Source organism: Grus americana, chromosome 8 (genome assembly GCF_028858705.1).
Source record: "Grus americana isolate bGruAme1 chromosome 8, bGruAme1.mat, whole genome shotgun sequence".
NCBI classification, from domain to species: Eukaryota; Metazoa; Chordata; class Aves; order Gruiformes; family Gruidae; genus Grus; species Grus americana.
Window position 1 is genome coordinate 14,301,876 of NC_072859.1, and position 19,798 is coordinate 14,321,673.

General features: G+C 37.5%; 1 protein-coding gene across 3 annotated transcripts in view; it reads left to right on the forward strand.

The window, feature by feature from the left end:
• Nucleotides 1–19,798, forward strand: part of COL11A1 (collagen type XI alpha 1 chain) — a 151,678-nt gene that overhangs the window by 112,599 nt on the left and 19,281 nt on the right. For all 3 annotated transcript variants that reach the window (XM_054833955.1, XM_054833953.1, XM_054833954.1), the window contains 10 exons: nt 2,080–2,133; nt 2,867–2,974; nt 3,732–3,785; nt 4,718–4,771; nt 4,877–4,930; nt 14,407–14,460; nt 14,955–15,062; nt 15,251–15,304; nt 15,591–15,644; nt 16,730–16,783. In XM_054833955.1, the coding sequence (XP_054689930.1) occupies nt 2,080–2,133; nt 2,867–2,974; nt 3,732–3,785; nt 4,718–4,771; nt 4,877–4,930; nt 14,407–14,460; nt 14,955–15,062; nt 15,251–15,304; nt 15,591–15,644; nt 16,730–16,783 (648 nt within the window). The remainder of the gene's footprint in view (nt 1–2,079; nt 2,134–2,866; nt 2,975–3,731; nt 3,786–4,717; nt 4,772–4,876; nt 4,931–14,406; nt 14,461–14,954; nt 15,063–15,250; nt 15,305–15,590; nt 15,645–16,729; nt 16,784–19,798) is intronic.

Here is a 19,798-nt window from a genome sequence, read left to right on the forward strand (position 1 = left end):
AAGGCATTTGGGAATGTAATATGTTTTCCTTGAAATATGGGATTCAGTGTCCAGGCCTGCTTAGTTGAAGTGAATGTTACCCTATTTGAAGTCATGTGTATTGAATCCTGTTTGTCCTCAGTTGCAGTCCTTCAACCCTGACAATATCAGAATGCATTTATTTCAAATCTGCTTTTCTTTCAGCCCGCTGACAGATCTATGTTGGGGCAGGGAGGAAAGGCCTTGTTGGTCACCTCTGAAAGATTCTGAAGAGGAAGTACCTAGTTCTGAAATCACAGGACACACAGAATAGATATTCACTATACCTAGATGCCCACGAATGCCTTGGCATTTAGAGCCTCATCACAGCAAGGTTCTGAGCAAAGTAGAGTTGATCCCTCTTTCCTGTTTAAGAAGAGGTGGAAATATCTTCAATTCTCAGTTGAAACTAACAAGGATTTATGTTTGGGCATTTAACTATACCGTGCCAAACAAAAAATACTACATTGCCATATCCTAGCTAGGGACAGCACAATTTTATTGCTGATGTACATCCTCTCTTGAGCTTCAAAACCACCACTGCTACCACAGCTGCCTTTATTAACTGAAGATTCTCTCCTGATGATTCTCATCAGTCTCTCTCCATTTGTCCTCCAGAGCAATGGAAGAGTCTGGCCATGTGTCCAAATAACTTCTCATTAATCAATTGCAAAGTACCTTGCAGCAATACTTTATATCAACATGAGTATTTAAGTGAGATTAAAAATGGGTAGATCTCATTCTGGGCCCTATAAAATGAAGAAGCAGGTAGAAGCATCCTGCAGAGTGTAAAAGCAATCCGTTCCAATATGTTTTGGTTTTTTTTAAATTCATGCATGCTAATTCCCTTTCGCATGGTAACCCTCCCAGTCAACAGGAGCATTCTTAGGAGTCCTTTAATTTAGATATGTCACCATAGAGGCTAAAAAGCTTTGCTTCACCTATTGCCATCAGGTATGTGATGAAAAGAAAATTGTAAAAGAGAAATACATAGCTTGAGACTTAAAACTCCCTAGAAAATAAGATACTCTAAAATATACGTAGAACTCAGAGAAAGAAATAGACTACAAGACTTGAGTAGTCCCTTTTCCTAATCTTCCTATAAAGGGCAGAATAATCTGATTTTTAGCCCTAGCAAGGTCTTTAAATCCGAGAATTTTTATGCATTAAATTAGAATTCCCAGCCTACAAACTGCAGACAACTTCTTTGTCATCTGAAATAGCAGACTAGAACTCTGCCGTTGCCAGGTGTAAGGTTTTATGCTTTCTTTGCTTCTGTCTAATCTCTCTAGCTGGTGCCAAACCCAGATTCAACCTAGCACGTAATTTTAATGCCATCATAAACTAGTATCTTCCATTCTTATACTCTCAGAGTTTGATATCTTCATTACATCACATCTGCATAACTGACTTCTAAATTATGCACAATATAACTTAGAAAGTTATTATTCTGCAAGGAGACTGAAAAAATTAAGAAGTTCCTCTCAGAGACATATTTTTTGCCATTCTGTTGAAAAGAATAGCAAAGAGAATGTGACTCCCAGTGCTCAACAAGAACTTAGACTTTTTTTGTGTCCCCTGGAGGTCAAAATAAGCTTTGTGCTGTTGCATCTGCATCTGCAATTTCATAAAAACTAATCCAAATAATAAGCATTCCATTTAAAGATAGATTGTTAGATGATGCTTTAAACGTTGACTTTTTCTGCACAAATCTCATTGAAAGGTCTAATATTTTTAATTGTGAAGAAAATATTTTTCATTTTGATTCATATTCGCATGGGAATCTATTTTAAATATTCTAAAACATTACAAGTGTACTTTCAATAAATACCAGAATTAAGTCTATTATAGATGTGCAAATCTGAGTCTTTGAGAGATAAACAAATAATGATTGTACTGAATGGAAAAGTCTTATGAATAATGCTACATTCTCTACGGAGAAATGTAGAAATGCTTAATAGACCTTGATCATGCAAATAGGGTTGTCTCTATATTTGCTTTTAATCTCATTCCAGATGCCATAATCACTAACTTTTCCTTTTGGATGTTTGTTTGTTGCAGGGTCCTCCCGGTCCACCAGGTCTCCAGGGTCCTGTTGGTGCCCCTGGTATAGCTGTAAGTAGCTTATTCAGAGCAAGCCTCAATCTTGCCATAGCTTATCTGAGACTTAGAAGTTATTTAAACTGTGTGCTCCTTACTTAGGAATATATTTCAAAACACAATTAACAGTTCTATCATTGTCCCCTTACATGCAGTTGTTTATTGTAAATAAACCTGCAGAGGTGTTATTTTATTCCAGATTTACAGCAGGGAAAAACTTTGAAGGAATTACTAAAAATGAAATGATGTAACTAGCGAATGGGGCCCATCCTTTCAGTGAACTTGTTTGACGGTTTGTATGACAGTCAGAGGTAAAATTAGATTAATACCACATGCATTTAAAAGAGAATATCTCTTTTTAAAACCCACCTGACACCAGGTGGATTGATTTTTATTTTTATCTAGAAGGTTCTTCTACCATGAAGACTGGTAGAACTACATGCTACTCACATTTACTAGTATGTAGGTATTAACAGCTAGAATGTTTATGCAGAAGTGAAAGAGAAGAGGTATTCAGGGAAAATTTTTGAGAGACATGCAGTATTATTTGACCTACATTAAACCAGGGCATATACTGGTATTCTATTTGTATAACAGATTTCATTCAGTAAAGGTGGTGTACATGCATTTGTAAAGACATTAGGAGTGATTCTGAGCCCTCTTGTAGTTGTTTTCCAGTGATTTCAGTGGACCTTTTTCTGTTATTATCAGATCTGTATTAATCTTGCTTTTTGCTGTTTCCAAACAGGGAGGTGATGGAGAGCCAGGCCCAAGAGGTCAGCAAGGGATGTTTGGGCAAAAAGGTGATGAAGGTCCTCGAGGCTTTCCTGGCCCTCCAGGCCCTATTGGCTTACAGGTGAATTCCTTTATTGTTTTACCCTCCACCTGTAAGAACCCTGATTTCTGTGTCAGAAACTGAATTAGTATTGTCTTCTATTAAATAAATGATAGCATCAGTTAATAAGAACTGAAAGATCCCATATTCATAGAGTTCATGTATAAATAGCAGATTTAATGCTGAAGGAGATGGGTAAAATGCTCTAAAACTGAACTCCTGGATAGCATAGGCTTTAGAATTTCATTCAGTAACTCATTCATTTATTGAGTCCAACAATTTCTGTTTTAACAAGAGCACTTCTTTTTACTAGAGATACACATTTTAAAGAAAAGATTCAACCTGGAGGAGTATTTAACGTGTCCTGGTCATTTACTGTTTTTTCACAATAGATTTTGGCAACATAGTGTGTTTCTCAGTGATACCATCACAGAAACTACTTGAATTCTGAAAGATTAGCAGAACTCCATGGTGCTTATACACTGCTGCCACCATTGGCAGGTTCCTATAGTTTCATGTTTATTCCTCTTCAATTTGTTATTTTATGAGTCAAAAACCACAAAGCAAGCATACAGTAAAATGTTTTTTGTTATTATCCTTGTTTTTTTTCCCAAATCTTGGATGCTATTTCAACTGATGTTTTTCAATAAAGTCCACCTTCACATTTTAAATTTAATGAGCACTAAGCTACATAAATATAAAAATCAATTAGATAGAGACTTATGCACATGAAATATTTCAAAACTATTAGTTTTCTTTACTCTTCTGTGTGTTTTAGGGTCTGCCTGGCCCACCAGGTGAAAAGGGTGAAAATGGTGATGTGGGCCCAATGGTAAGACTTCTTCCCCATTGGTCGCTGTGGGGGCCATAAGCATCATCTGTGTAATACTTTCTTTGTAGCTCACAATTTGATAAGCTACTCCTGAATTTGGTGCCTGAGTATGAAACATTTTGTGTAACATAAACTCTCTCTGGGCTTTACTTTGCTTTCCCACATCTATCTCCTCATCTTTAATGTCAAGATTTATGTAACTTAAGAAAATACTCTGAAGATTAGGTAGCAAAGCAGATGCTATGTGTGTCTGAGAGAGGACAGTGGCAAGCAGGTTCAGGAAAAAAGAAAAAAAGGAGAGACAACTGCACCATAGATGTTGGAGCTACTTTTCTGAAATTCAGGGCATTGTACCTTAGCTTCAGGTAATTGCAGGCCAGAAGATGGTAAACACTACTTGGCTATTTTTTACTCTGTTTCTCTGGGTGATCTTGAGACTACATTTTCCAACTGTTTATACTGTTGACGGAATGCCTTCTGGGCTGGTTCTGACCGAAATGAAAGCTATACAGTATAGATTTGCCTCCAAGACCCTATGCCAAGTCTGGATACTTTATTATTGCCCATCTGTAGGCACCATGGTGCAGTACTGTCACGTGGCTGTTACAAGACTGATAAGCTACTCCAGGGTCTTTGCACAGTGGAAGGGCTATGCAGGTAACCTGCAGGGAAAATACAGTGCAGGAAACCAGTCCTCAGGAGTCCTAAGCGTCAGAGCATTTCCAGCTCAGGTACTGTATAATATAGCCTGGATTCCCTGCCACCTTGTGGACTCATGCAATGGGTAGCAATCTGGCCCTGCTGTTTCTGTAGCACTGCAAAGATGAAAAGTCCTCTACAGATTGAGTATATTATTTTTAATTGGCCAAAAAAACCCCACTGGACTTAACTCTTTACGATCGTAACTATATCAAATTGTCTCTTTGATACAGGGTCCACCTGGCCCTCCAGGTCCCAGAGGTCCCCAGGGTCCTAATGGAGCTGATGTAAGAATTAGCCTATTTTTTTTTTTCTCTCAGTAATTCAGTAATAACCACTGTATTTGGGATAACCACTATATTTGTGATAATTAACATCTTTTATCATTGTAGGGTCCTCAAGGCCCCCCAGGCTCAATTGGCTCTGTTGGAGGTGTTGGTGAAAAGGTAAGTGTTAATAATATCCTCCTAGAAAGAGAAAACATTGGGATAGGAATGTGAATATACATTTTGATTCTTCTTTGGAGCTATATAGATAAATATATTACAGTTCCTAAATATCCTTCATTGATCTAGTAATTTTAATAGTGATCTAACTATACTCCTAATGGCTGACTTACCATGGTTGGTCTTTTTATTTCATGTTTTACATCACAAAAATATTTAACAATCAGAGGAAAGAGCTTTGGAACAGAAGAGTTACTTTTCAGGTGAAGGATTAAAGTAAGGTTATGGTGATTTCCTTAACTACATACTTTGATTCCTACAGTAACATTATTGGCTTCAAGTGTTTTTCATTTTATACTGGTGTAGCTTAGAATATCATATAGCCCTCTATCTGGAACATTAAGAATATAAGCTATTATCTAACGTATCAGCGGTAAACATATCTGTGAGGTGAAGCGAACCTGAAGCGTCACACTGTATCTGTTCCTCATACAGATAGATTCAGTTCCAATAAAGTCAAAGGTTTGAGGATGATTTGTGCTAGTTGAAAACCTGACTTAAGACTGATGCTATATGACATTCATTCATCAAAATTCTTTTAATTGCTATTTTCAGTTCTCTATTCAAAAATTTCCTACCACTCTATGGGGTGGCTTTCTTTAAAAAATTTCATATCTTACCCAAAGAACATGTCAGATAATATCTTCCTTTTTCTTAAAGGAAAAATATTGTATGCAATAGATGTAATGACTTTTTTGTGTGTGATTTATTTGAATCACCAGTGTAAACTATGATAAAATGCTGAGCAAACACAAAATTCAAAAGGGACTCTCTTGAAATTCCTATTTATGTTTATTTTAACAAGTTAGATGACCTCAGCCACATCATGTGTGTAAGCCTAAAACATTTTGCTGTAATGTTACAGAGTTAATAAGAATTTTTTCTTTAACTTTGGATTTGAAAGAAGATTTTGAAAGGAGCATAAGGTGAAGGAAATTGAGTAGAAATATATTCCAGGTTACTATGTATTCAGTCAAATGCTAATGTCAATGAATCCTAGAAAAGACATCCCTAGGAATGTCAATATTGGTAGTTCTTCAGACGAATCACAATATTAATAACTTTTCAGAATGTGAAGCAAGTTTTCCCTTTTTCTTCCTGTCCCATCAGATAATTAATTGCACAGGTAACTTTTCCCTCATCTTCCTCATACACCATTACTGAACTTCAGCACTTCAGCAGTCTTAACTTCTGCTCCCTTTCATTTATCCACATATTCTCTTTGACATGGTGTACCAGTATTGTACCTCTAGGTACAAATCCATCAGATCTATGAATTTACAAATAATTACTCGAGTACCAGGTCAATCAAAATCACTTATATTTGTCATGATCCTCTTCTCAATCCCTGTCCAAAACCATGTCACTCTGCCTCACAGACCTTTTAGGTGTTGTTTCTTTTCACCAGATAAGGAAGTTACCATTGTTTTCCCAGGATCATTTGTATGGCTAATAATTAAAAAAAATAATTAAAATCTGCAGTTTATCCTATAGTTTCTCACAAGCTTCTTGTTCCTCTGCGATAACAAAAGATCTTTCTTATGATGCTCTTCCATATTGTTGCTATCTATCATACCAATTTTGGTTATGTGTCTGTTTTCTTCACTAAAATGTCTTTTCTTTAAATAACCCTTCACTTATATTAGGGCCATGTCAAAAGGAATCACCAACTTCTTATCAGTATGACCAAGCTATTCTGTTAATAGAATTTTCAGATATTTCATGATTTTTTCTACATGTCCATCAAATAAATCACTTACCAGTGCTCTGGGATGTGGTGCGGAGAGTACTAGATTAATGCAATATAATATATGGCTTGATGGAAAAAAATCCTACTTTGTCTCCCTTCTTTGTCTTTTGAGATCAAAGGGTGCTGAGCCCAAGCAAATGAAAATATTAACTTTATATGCTATTTTCTTCATGGTAACGCTGTCATGTTTTAAGCTGACAGTACTTCATTGCATTCCCTGTTTCTTAGGATGTGCCTCTGAGCATCAACCCAGCTCTTGGTACACTGGCATTCTTGTGCCTTCAATCTTTTTTATCCATAATTGCATAAGACTTACAAAACATGATGCCCTCCTGCTTGACTGCATTATTAACAACGATATTGCCTCTAATCTCCAATTTTGTGACATCATTCCTCCAGCCTTTCCTAGAAAAGAGCTTGGCCTCATCAAGAGCTGCAGGATTTGTTTTTTCTCTCTGGGAAGAGTACCAAAAACGTGTCTGAATGTAAGAGTTGGTAGAGATGTTTAAAAAAGTTATTGGAAAAAGAGTCTGTGTGTCAGTGGAATACAGATAAAAATAGGCACTGTGGGAAGAAAGATTCTTTCTGTGACCACTAGGGTACTGAGAAATACGTTTATTATGAGAACACTACATCCAGGGTAGCACCCATTATATTCACTGCTTTCAAAAAAAACACCTCATATAATATTGTGGCCCAGTGAAGTCAATAGGCATTGTTCCATTGGTTTCAGTCATCTCTTTAATTTTTACTGTTTCATGATCAAATTATATACCAGTCATTTTGTAAAAACATTGACTTATATTGAACTCATTAGTCCTTTGTTTCTCCCTGTGACTCTTCTATGTGATTTAGAATCTGTATTTTCTGATAATCAGCCCACGAAATTTAATTCAAGAACATGAAATTCAGACTGTTTATCACTGGCTGTTATTTTTATTTCCTCTTGCTCATTTCCCATATTCTCTGCATTCACACAGAGAAGCTTCCAAGTATATTATTTTGGAAGTTTTATTTCTTCTAATTACTTTCCTCCTCCTTCTCAAGTTTTAGTACATGCCAGTTTTTCTCCTAGTTAGGACACCTTCCTTCTTAATTCCAGTTCTATTTAATGAATTCGCAAGCTTAGAAATCATAAAGAGTCATTTTGTCAGGAGGAGTTCCCGCAGTGGGAGGACAGTTCATGCTTTTAAAGAAAAAATGCATTTTCTCTTTCCCATTTTTTCCCACATATTTTTTCCCCAATGTTTTTCTTATTACATCAGCGTGCTTTGGTCTCTGCATCCCTTTCAGGAAAGACATATCATACTACAGATAATGCAATGCAGTGCTGATAGTAGACTGTGGAAAAACATTTTGGCGTCCTCCCTGTCACTGTTGGGGAGTGAAATAGATTTGCTCACTTTCATATTTGAATGGTTAGACAAGGAGTTATTTTGTCATTAAGACTGGGGTTTCAAAGCCCCCTTATCTTCTGGCAGATTATAAATAATTTTTGTCACAGTGCCATGTATTTTCAACTAGCTTCTTGTTTCCTCTGCTGTACACACAAAAGCCTAAATGTTCAAAGACATCTGCAGTATAAATGTGCATGTAGCCTTGCATTACTAATACCTGTAGCCTCCATGGAGCAGTTGAGAACTCTTGAGACTTACACTCAACCAGAAGCACTGGGAAGAATACAGAGAAACTGTCCGAGCAGCCAGGGATCAGGTTAGGAAAGCCAAAGCCCTGATAGAAAGTAGTCTGGCCAGGGATGTCAAGGACAACAAGAAAAGCTTCTATAGGTATGTTAGTGAGAAAAGGAGGACGAGGGAATATGTGGGTCCTCTCCGGAATGAAGCGGGTGACCTGGTTACCCAGGATATGGAGAAGGCTGAGGTATTCAACGACTTCTTTGCCTCAGTCTTCACTGGCAAGTGCTTGAGCCACACTGCCCAGGTCACAGAAGGCAGGGACTGGGAGAATGCAGAACCGCCCACTGTAGGAGAAGATCGGGTTCGAGAATATCTAAGGAAGCTGAAGGTGCACAAGTCCATGGGACCTGATGAGTTGCATCCACGGGTCTTGAGGGAACTGGCAGATGTAGTGGCCAGGCCACTTGCCATCATATTTGAGAAGTCCTGGCAGTCTCGCGAAGTTCCCACTGACTGGAAGAGGGGACGCATAACCCCCATTTTTAAGAAGGGTAAAAAGGAAGACCCAGGGAACTACAGGCCAGTCAGTCTCACCTCCGTGCCTGGCAAGATTATGGAGCAGATCCTCCTGGAGCCTATGCTTAGGCACATGGAAGATAAGGAGGTGATTGGTGACAGCCAACACAGCTTCACTATGGGCAAATCGTGCCTGACAAATTTGGTGGCCTTCTATGATGGGGTTACAGCGTTGGTGGACAAGGGAAGGGCAACTGACATCATCTACCTGGACTTGTGCAAGGCATTTGACACTGTCCTGCACAACATCCTTGTGTCTAAATTGGAGAGACATGGATTGGATGGATGGACCACTCGGAGGATAAGGAATTGGCTGGATGGTCACACTCAAAGAGTTGCGGTCAACAGCTCAATAATGTCCAAGTGGAGAATGGTGACAAGTGGTGTTCCTCAGGGGTCGGTACTGGGACTGGCACTGTTTAACATCTTTGTCAGCGACATGGACAGCGGGATTGAGTGCGCCCTCAGCAAGTTTGCCGACGACACCAAGCTGTGTGGTGTGGTCGACACGCTAGAGGGAAGGGATGCCATCCAGAGGGACCTTGACAGGCTGGAGACGTGGGCCCGTGTGAACCGCATGAAGTTCAACAAGGCCAAGTGCAAGGTCCTGCACGTGGGTCAGTGCAATCCCAAGCACGACTATAGGTTGGGCAAGGAATGGATTGAAAGCAGCCCCGAGGAGAAGGACTTGGGGGTATTGATTGATGAGAAGCTCAACGTGAGCCGGCAGTGTGCACTTGCAGCCCAGAAAGCCAACCGTGTCCTGGGCTGCATCAAAAGAGGTGTGACCAGCAGGTCGAGGGAGGCGATTGTGCCCCTCTACTCTGCCCTTGTGAGACCCTACCTGGAGTACTGCGTCCAGCTCTGGGGGCCCCAGTACAGGAGAGACATGGACCTGTTGGAGAGAGTCCAGAGGAGGGCCACAGGGATGATCAGAGGGCTGGAACACCTCTCCTATGAGGACAGGCTGAGAGAGTTGGGATTGTTCAGCCTGGAGAAAAGAAGGCTCCAGGGAGACCTAACTGTGGCTTTCCAGTACCTGAAGGGGGCCTACAGGAAAGATGGAGAGGGACTGTTTATCAGGGAGTGTAGTGACAGGACAAGGGGGAATGGGTTTAAGCTGAAGGAGGGTCGATTTAGATGAGATGTTAGAAAGAAATTCTTTACCATTAGAGTGGTGAGGTACTGGAACAGGTTGCCCCCTCCCTGGAAGTGTTTAAGACCAGGTTGGATGAGGCTTTGGGCAACATGGTCTAGTGGAGGGTGTCCCTGCCCATGGCAGGGGGGTTGGAACTAGATGATCTTTGAGGTCCCTTCCAACCAAAACCATTCTATGATTCTATGATTCTATGAAATCCAGCTTCCATGCAGAGATTATTCTCTTTGTTGTGCTAATAATTAAGAAAAAGTGTAAAAATAAAATGTTCCAACACGTTTATCTCTAATTTGATATCAAAGGCCTAACATGCAGATACTTTAAATACCCCGTAAGTTGCTCATGACTTCTCAAAACTAGGTCTTGGATGTTTTACAGCATCTATGAATTTATAACCCAGGGAGGAAACAGAAGAAGTTATTTTAACCTCACACTTCTTTTCCACAAAGCCTAATAAAATAAATTTGCCTCTCTATTTTAGGCTAATCTGTGATAACCGCACTGAGTACTGTGCCATTCTTCCACCCTTTCTCCCTTCCACAGCATGTGTTAAACTGGCAGTCAATGCATAATGCAAAATGAATGCCTGCAGAACCTAAGCATTCTTTTCTCTCAGAGTTTAAATCTGGTTTACTGTATGACAAGTCTGATGTAAGAAAACCGCTACACTCATCTGGTGTTTATACTCCTTCCTATTATATCATTCCAAAATAATTTTTAAAATAGTACATTAATAAGGAGTCCAACACACTAAACAAGTGAAATCAATAGTTTAACATGCTTAATCAGTCATTGATGTATACTACAGATGGAAGTGAGAGGACAAAATGTATTGAGTATTCTGGCCCTAAGTTTAAAGACATGTCTGATAAGTTTGCACAGACATCTTTATGTGTGTATATCATTTTTCCACACACCTGTGTGCAGACAATTGCTGCGGTGCTTAATCAAGATGTGTCTATGACAGTTTATGCTACCTGAATATCTGTCCTAACAAATGACTTTTAATAACTTTACATGACTCACTGACTCTGATCTCTTCTCATCCTTCTTCATCTCTCCAACGTGTCTGTAAACATAAGCCCTCCCAGAACATATAGCACAGCTTTAGAATTTCTCTCTTGATTTTATCTCCACAGAGCCATAACATATATAACCCAGTGACATATGCATGCCTATGTGAAAAGGGATTGTCTTCTAGAGTCACATTTTTTCTCTTTTTTTCTATTTTGTGAGGATGGCAAAGAGGAGCAAAAGTGTAACTGAATCCTTTTCACAAGCCCATCAGTTCAAAGTTGCTTCTCATTCTTACAAAATAAATCACCATGTCCCAGAATTTAACCAAAAGGTGGCAGCCTTCCATCCACTATCTGTCTCTGTGCTTTGTATGGACAGTTCTCTGGAACTGGTCATAAAACAAAGGACTTTTAAACTACTGTCCTTAGCCTGATATAAATCATTCTTGTTGCTTAATCCAAGGAGGTTTTCAGAATTAAACATGTCCATGAAATGACATGACTCTTTGTAGTTTAAAATTTCTGTCTTTGGTTGTCGAAATTCTGTCAGAGGAAAGTTTTGCCTAAGAAAGACCACACTAACTTTTGAAAGATCTGACCTGATAACAAAAGAGGAAAAAAAATCCAGAGGTGGAATAAATCTATTATTAGATCTTAAAATCTATTTCCCAAAAGAACATATTTCCCATGGAGAAGGTGCATCTGATTCTGAATTAATACCATCCTTACCAAAAAATGCAAAGAAAGACAAGGGCAAACAATAACCTACAGGTTGCAGTTTTTAGTAGCTATAAATATAACTCTGTAAATATATGTCAGGTACAATCTTCTCTAACGTTTAACTCTCTTAACAGTAAAGACAAGTACAAACTTCATAGTACCTCTGAATATTTGGAATATAAAAATCAGTGTCAGAAAAAAAAGACTGCATACAGGGCAGAGTGACATTTTTTAATAAAGCACTGATTTAGAAGTATTAATATGAGACAAAATTTTAACTGGTCTCATCTTTCACAGATGCCCTTTAAGAGGAACATCGTGACATTTTCTAGCCCTTCCAATTTTGCTGTCTTCCACACTGCTGCTTATTGGGGAGTTACTATACACAGAGCTCATACAGGCTGTCTGCATCTGCCAGTTTCAACAGGCGTGCTATAGCAGGGACCCCTGAGATCCCAGGAGCACAGCATTCCCCCATTATCCCCAAGTATAGGTCAATATGTCAGAGAAAGCCCATCTTTTCTCTTGTTGCATGATATCATAAAATGAAGATGTGTTTGTCAGTAGGAAGGGTAAAGAATGGATTACAAATCAAATGTGAATCATCATAAATTACAATATCATTTGGCAGAAAGGCAGAAAAAGAACTTACTCCCTGAGAAGCTTAGAAGGGAATTATACTGGCACAGGTGCTTGTCAAGGAAGACTTGGCACAGTTAGCGTTCTTGTGTCACCCAGTTAGTCCTGCAATAGGGACACCTATTGCAGGGGTCTATATCGCGGACTTTGTTAGATATAACATATCTGCTAACTCAAATAACATCAATTTGTTTGCTAATTCCAGACCTCATTCTCTGTTGCTACATAAATCTAATTTGATTGATAGTAGGCATGGACAAAAAAACAGTATTAACGATGCTGCAGATTCAGAAAAACCTGTGCAGAGGAAAAGGAAATGATTATGAATCTTCCTAGAAAACATACTGAAGTTTCCACTAGACTTTTTTTTTTTTTTAAATAATGAATGCTGTATCACAGAAGCAAATTAATATTAAGTACTAAGCAGGATCATTAATTTTAAGATTACTGTCTAATAAAACATATCACAGTTTCTAAAGGCAAATTTACCCTTTAAAACTGCCCTTTCTAAAAGACATTTTAATATTGCTCCTAAAATTGTGCTAATCTGTCAGTTATCCTATTCCGGAATTCAGTTGGGTGCTCAGATCTTCTTCCATTCATCTAACATAATATTTACATTGGGCCAAATTCTGGACCCAGTGAGGTCATCGTGCTGCCATTAGCTTCTATGAAAAAATGTTCAGTATCTACACCATAAGATCTGTTTGAAATTCATATTCTATCATTTATACATTGATACTCTCTGTGTGGAAATGACAGACATGCATGTTGTATTAATTGAATTGTCATAGAATGAAGAGGGGCGTGCAGGTCATACAAGGTATGAAAGATACGCAAATTTATTCCAAATCTCCGATTGAATTCAGTAGAGGGGATTGGGTGAAATGCATTTTCAGCACTGAAGTACTCTTGCTTATAGGCATAATTATTGGCAAGGTTCATTTGTTTTGGAAAAAGAATACATATGGGGAAAAAAATCCCCCCATTAGCAGTTACATTGAGAAATCCTTTGGACTAAAAATATATAGTTCTTATCGCAGCACTCCATGACAATCACAAAGCAGATTCTGTTTTCCTTTCACAGATTTGTGTATCTGTGATGCTAATAGCTACATTTTCTACTAACAGAGTAGTTTTCTAGAAAGGTTTATTTATCAGACCACTGAGCTAGAAAATAATCAGACATAATAAACTTTAAAATGAGCAATTGCAAAGAAAGTCTTTGAGCCAATACTTTGTATTAGACTGAATTAACTTAAACATTCACTTAATAGTGTATAAACTTTGACTTGTACAGATTTTCTTCATATGGTCTCGTCCTGATAGCCATCTGCTTTACTAAACAATTTCCATCACCCATAAATATATAGTGTACATCTTTGTGGCCTGTGGTGAAAGTTTTACTAAATGTTATGCTATTATTTTATCCTTATGTTTTTCTTTATATAATTTTTTATTCTAACAGTAGCTATAGCAGTAATATCTTATTCCATTGACATTCATTTCCAATTAGTATTCACTTATTTGTAGAAACTTGCTTCCAGACAAAATATATCTTCTAGAGAAAAAAACATATACAATCAATATACTTCTTTGGCTTTTCTGTGACTAGAAAGAAAGATGACAAACAGGAAATTTGCAATACATGGGATAATAAAGGGGAAGGTCTTCCAAAGCCCAAAAGGAAGGTTAGTCTCCCTGACTCACTAAAAGCTTAGTTTGATATATTGTCTTTAAAATTTCAGATTCCAGTTCTGCAAAACCATATGTAACTCACCCCCCTTTAGGTAGACCAAATAGAAGACAGTTCTTGTAAGTTTTTCACATGAATAAACATGAGAAGAATATGTAATAACAGAAGTAAATTCATATGAATATTGTCCCTAATGACTCATCAATTTATCCTCACACATTTACAGGGTGAACCTGGAGAAGCTGGTAACCCTGGACCTCCTGGAGAATCTGGAACATCTGTGAGTATTGTGGTTTTGTCTTATTATTAACCTATTACAGTGAACTAAGGCATCTGGTAGTGCTTACTTTAGAAAGTATTTAATCAGATTACTTAAGTACTCACGTATGATTTCTTTAAATTTTCAGTGAAGAACTTATACCTTTAAAATGCAATTTGTTTCCTTGTAATTATAGCCACATCTTGTACTAACAGCTAGAGGACAAAGCTGAAGACTTCCTAAGAGAGTACCTATGTTTTTCTTCCAAAAGTATTAAGGTTGACATGCATGTTTTTATCTCTGAAGACAGTTCATTGATGCAAACTGGGTGCAGATGTTGGCACTCGACCTGAGATACACAGGTTTTCCATTCTGAGGCTGAGGTCCTAATTTCCCATTCACATGCCAACATTTATTGATAACATTGCCCAGGTCTGAAAAAGTTTTGCCATCGTAATCTTTTTTTAGCCATTCAATTTCCAGGTGACATTTTTGTGTTCATATGCTTCCTACAGGGTCCAAAAGGTGAAAGGGGAGAAAAAGGCGAGGCTGGTCCACCTGGAGCAGCTGGGCCACCAGGTGCTAAAGGACCTCCAGGTGATGATGGGCCTAAGGGTAACCCAGTAAGTGAGCTTAATAATTTTAACACAAAGCCTTGTGAGGCACTGCTGAAGTTGTGCTACATATAGAACTGTATATAATTTTCTACATTTGAACTAATTCATTATATGCTTCATAAAATGTTTGTGATGATTGCTACCTGCTTGTCAATGGATAACACATTCCTTGTTTTTTTTCCTGATTTATCTAGGGCCCAGTTGGTTTTCCTGGAGATCCTGGTCCCCCTGGGGAACCTGGTCCTGCTGTAAGTATACTTATAAAACACTTTTAGGTCTTAGTCTTGGTTTGTGCTAAATTCTAGTTAACTTTGACTCTTCTTTTTCTGGGGATGAGGTCTTGCCTGTAAGATCTGTTGCTTTTCATATATTTCTTAAGGCTTAAAAAAGATTTAGAAATATTTAAAAAGTTTTGAAAACTAGTGTCCTTAGGAAAATGCTCTGTAGAAAAATAGTGCTCTTACATTTTTATATGAAACTAAGTTACTTATTTTTGAATTTTGTATTTTTTTTTATTTCGCATTAATTCTGTAGGGTCAAGATGGTGTTGGTGGAGAGAAGGGTGAAGATGGTGATCCTGGTCAACCTGTGAGTTGTTATTTCCTTGTGGAGATAGAACTGCCCATACTATAGTCACAACCAGAAGCAAGAACTCAGTTTCTCTTAGAAGTAGAAACAAATGATGTGTTAAGGATTTGTAATAGAGCTACTGAGGAGTATGAAAAATAGAGCAACTCTGAGCATAAGAAAGGAATGTTGCAGCCAAATAATCTTCATTAGCTGACTTGATGAAATGAAGCAAAACCTTGATGTTTCTGCTTTAAGAAAGTTAAGAAGTATCGGAACAATAATCACGTTAAACATCAAAGTTCTTACATTTCTTGAATTCCCAAATTAAAACATCATTAATTTATTTTTTTTTATTGCAAAAAGATAAGATTTCCATTTTGGAAAGTCTCTTTCTAGCTGTCAAAGTTCTGGTTATCAAGGAATTATCCTATACAGTACTGTTTGAAAATAAAAAAATGCTAGTACATTGAACATATGGTTGGGAGTGAGTTATAAACTGGGGTTTACCTGTAAACTTCAGGAAATTAGTATCTGTATGTCTTACTTAACAGTCAGTACTTCAAGAGTGTTGTGTTCCTGAAGAAAAGCTTATCAAACTGTTCAGCAACCCTGAAATATGTAAGCGTATCACAGCTTGCCAAGATGGAGCAGCCAAATGGCTATCAGTGCACAAAAGATTTTTCAGGAGAAAGCCACTCATAGGGCAGCTAACTGACAGATGTAAGTGAAAAATTTTAGCAAAAGTAACAACTTCAGCACCTGAGAAAGCAAGAAGCTTCTTAATGGAGTTAGGCAGTAGTCTAAGACTATATATGTTACTTCGTGCAGCCACTTTCTGGTCTGAAATGTTTTGTTGCAAACAGGAAGAGAAAAAAAGAATGACTGCATTTTGTACAGTAACAAAAATTGTTAAAAATTTTAAAAGACTACCCTAAGAAAGGATTTCTTCAATAAGCAGGTATATTTCTCTGTGTATTTGCACATTGTGTGTACTTACTTTCTGTCCATTGAAAAGTGCCAACATATTGCAGATGTTTGTTGCATTTAATAAAGATAATAATGTTATCCTTTGTTACCACTGAGCTTATCATTTTCCATTGCAGGGTCCACCAGGTCCTTCAGGTGAAGCCGGCCCACCTGGTCCGCCTGGAAAAAGAGTAAGTAATTTCTCATTTGCTCTTTGTGAGACATGATGTTCTAGAGAATTTCAGCTACTTGTTTTCCATGTTGTGACACTCATATATGATGTTTGAAGTTTCTTTTAAGTAATGTGAGAGATGAAAAAATAGAAACAGCAGAGAAGACCCTTTAACATGGGTTATGTAGAACATGGGAACAAAAATATGTAGAGAAGAATGTATTCCTTGTCTATAAATATGCTTTTCTTTTCACCCAAGTGAATTCAGTGCCTGCTAGGGTAAGAATTCAGTGTCTGCTAAATTGGTCTGCTAATAGGAGTGAATGATTATGAGAGTAAAACAAGACATCATCCTTAGGGACATGACTGCTGGCATGGAGCCAGAAGAATGTGTCTGTTTTGGTGTCTTTAGCTTCTGAAATGTCAATGCAGCTTTTGTGCAAACCTGTGTCATCCTCTCTGCATACAAAATTAACAAGCAGATATTTCTGTAACTTTTGAAGCTATTCTATTATTTCTAAAGTCTTTGAAGCTTCACAGGCTTTACAAATATAGCTAATCATAACCAGTAAATAATGTTACACTTACAGAAATGTAGTAGATGCATCAGCCTTTAGGTCTGCTTCAGAGAGCAATTAGATGTAGCTTTTACACCTTAAAAAAACAAGGGAGGGGGCATCATTAAATGTAAGCTGCGAGCTCTTTAACAAAATGTGTTAAATTGGTCTATTTAATAGGCTTGAGTGAACTGACATGCCTAATTAGTTTTATCTATGTTACACAATAATCTATTTGCTCCACCAACTTGCAAAACATTTATAATACTGTAAATGATTATGGTAGCATTAGCAACCTTATCACTAGAACTGAAATACGGCTTGATTGAATATTAGCAATTAGTATGTTTGTTTGACATCAGATAAGGACTTCCTACTTTATTATACAGAAAGGCAGTAGCTCATTCTTAACAGATTGGATGTATTGCATCTAATTGTACCTAGACAAAAAACACTTTAGAAACACAAATATCATGTCACCTGTGGTTTGACATATTTCCAATTTAGGGAAAATGTATGGCTAAATATTGCCAAGTAATCCCATTCTTGAATTCTGAAGAAAACATTATGTAGAATCAGATTCTGCGTTACTTGAGTACCTGAGTGTTTCAAGCTTTTCTACAGAGACTGTATTGTATTGATATTATATCAGAGAGAAACAGCAAAGGATTGAAAGCTTCATACTGTGCTGGCAGAATGAACATACAAATGATGAAAACTAATGAAGAGCATTTATATGGTAGAATGGATTTCAACAAAAAGCCCTAACAACTGTCCTTTCATCTGGATTAAGAAGGACATACCATTTCAGTAGTAATACTGCTGTCTGTGGAAGTGCAGCTCTGCCAATACTACTAGAAAGCAACATTCCACCCCATTTTTTGTTTTTCTGTGTCTGAAACGACAAGCTGGCAGAGCTCAGGATTCATACTTTTAAATCTAGTCCCTTGAACTCCTCAACTGTACAATCTCCTTATTTATTCTGTTTTTCATTCCCTTCTTCCCCTGTATTTTGGAACTGACTTGAACTCAGTTTCACTGCTTGGTCTTATGAAATTATGTTTATTACCAGGTTTCAGAGTTTTGAGCAATCTGTGTCTAGTATTGCCAGTTATAAAGAGGTTCCCCCAGCTTTACCTGGGAAGCAAATTCTAGTGAGAGACATGGACATAAATAGTTTTCCCATTGTACCTAAGAGACTTCATACTTACAGTGACATTTAACTATCAAGTGAAGGCCAAGAATAAACTATTTTTCCTAGTTAGTGATAGGTGACAGTAATAGGATTGCTATTAGTTGGTGTGGTAAGCAAATACCAAAACTGTTTCACTGTGGTGCTCTAAAGGCTTTGACAATAAATACCAGAGCCTTGTAGACTGAGCAAGGGTTTCATGGACAAGCAGTATGGTGACTTTCTTTTAAGAAATACCACTTAGGAAGTACATGTCAGAACAAGAAGCCTGTTCCAGATTCCTACTCTGAAGAGGTAAAATTGACTAGCATGCTAATGACCACTTAGTTCAAGTCTAAATCAAAATAAAAGGTTAAATCGATGCATGAAACAAAAATGGATCATCAGAGCATCCACCAAATCTGTACCCTAATTAATGTATCACTTTACAGACCTAATAATTGCTCTTCCAAAAAATATTTCCATTACTGCCTTTCAGAAAGTCGTAATACCACAGATACTTTCAGTTGTACAAGGTAGAGATCAGTGTATCTTCAGAATGACGTTCTATAGTCAGATGAATGACTAGATTAAATATATACATATTGATAGACCAGAACCATAATCTAAGGTCAAACCTTGTGACATAGTCATCGATAAAGTCTCTCAAAGCGATTACATATATTCTTGATTTTTTTAATTCTCATTAAATCATAATTAATATTTTACAGATCCTGACTTCTGAAATGATCTGTGCATGTACCAGATCAGATAAATACATGGTTAGAAGGCTTTATACATCTATGTAGTCATGGAGCAAGTAATCATACTAATGGTGCATGCAAATCTAGCATGGATTTGAGCACACGCTGTTTAGAAAATCAGAGCCATAAAATCTATCAAGAGAAACATACAGCTAAAGGGATTTTCTCTTTAACAAATGGAAGGCCAGATTCTGTAGTTCAATGCAAGAGAGGATCGATGCCCAAAACACCAACTGATTTAAAAATACATATTCATTGGATCAGGCTTTCAGGGACTAGTTTAGTATTGACTAAACTCTATTTTTGAATTCAATGATAAAATGTCCTGTAATGAATTAAACATCTCAAAAGGCCTCCTGATCCAATGCCTGCTTATCTAGAAATGCAGATACAAAGACTGAATCACTGTACAGTTATGTTGTTACTATTTTTTTCTGAAACTTAATTCTTTGCACATACTTTTGGGACTGTTAGTTTGTTTGTTTTGCCATAGAGTACTGGGTAATATCTCTGGTTTGAATTCATTGTTTTCTATTTGATGA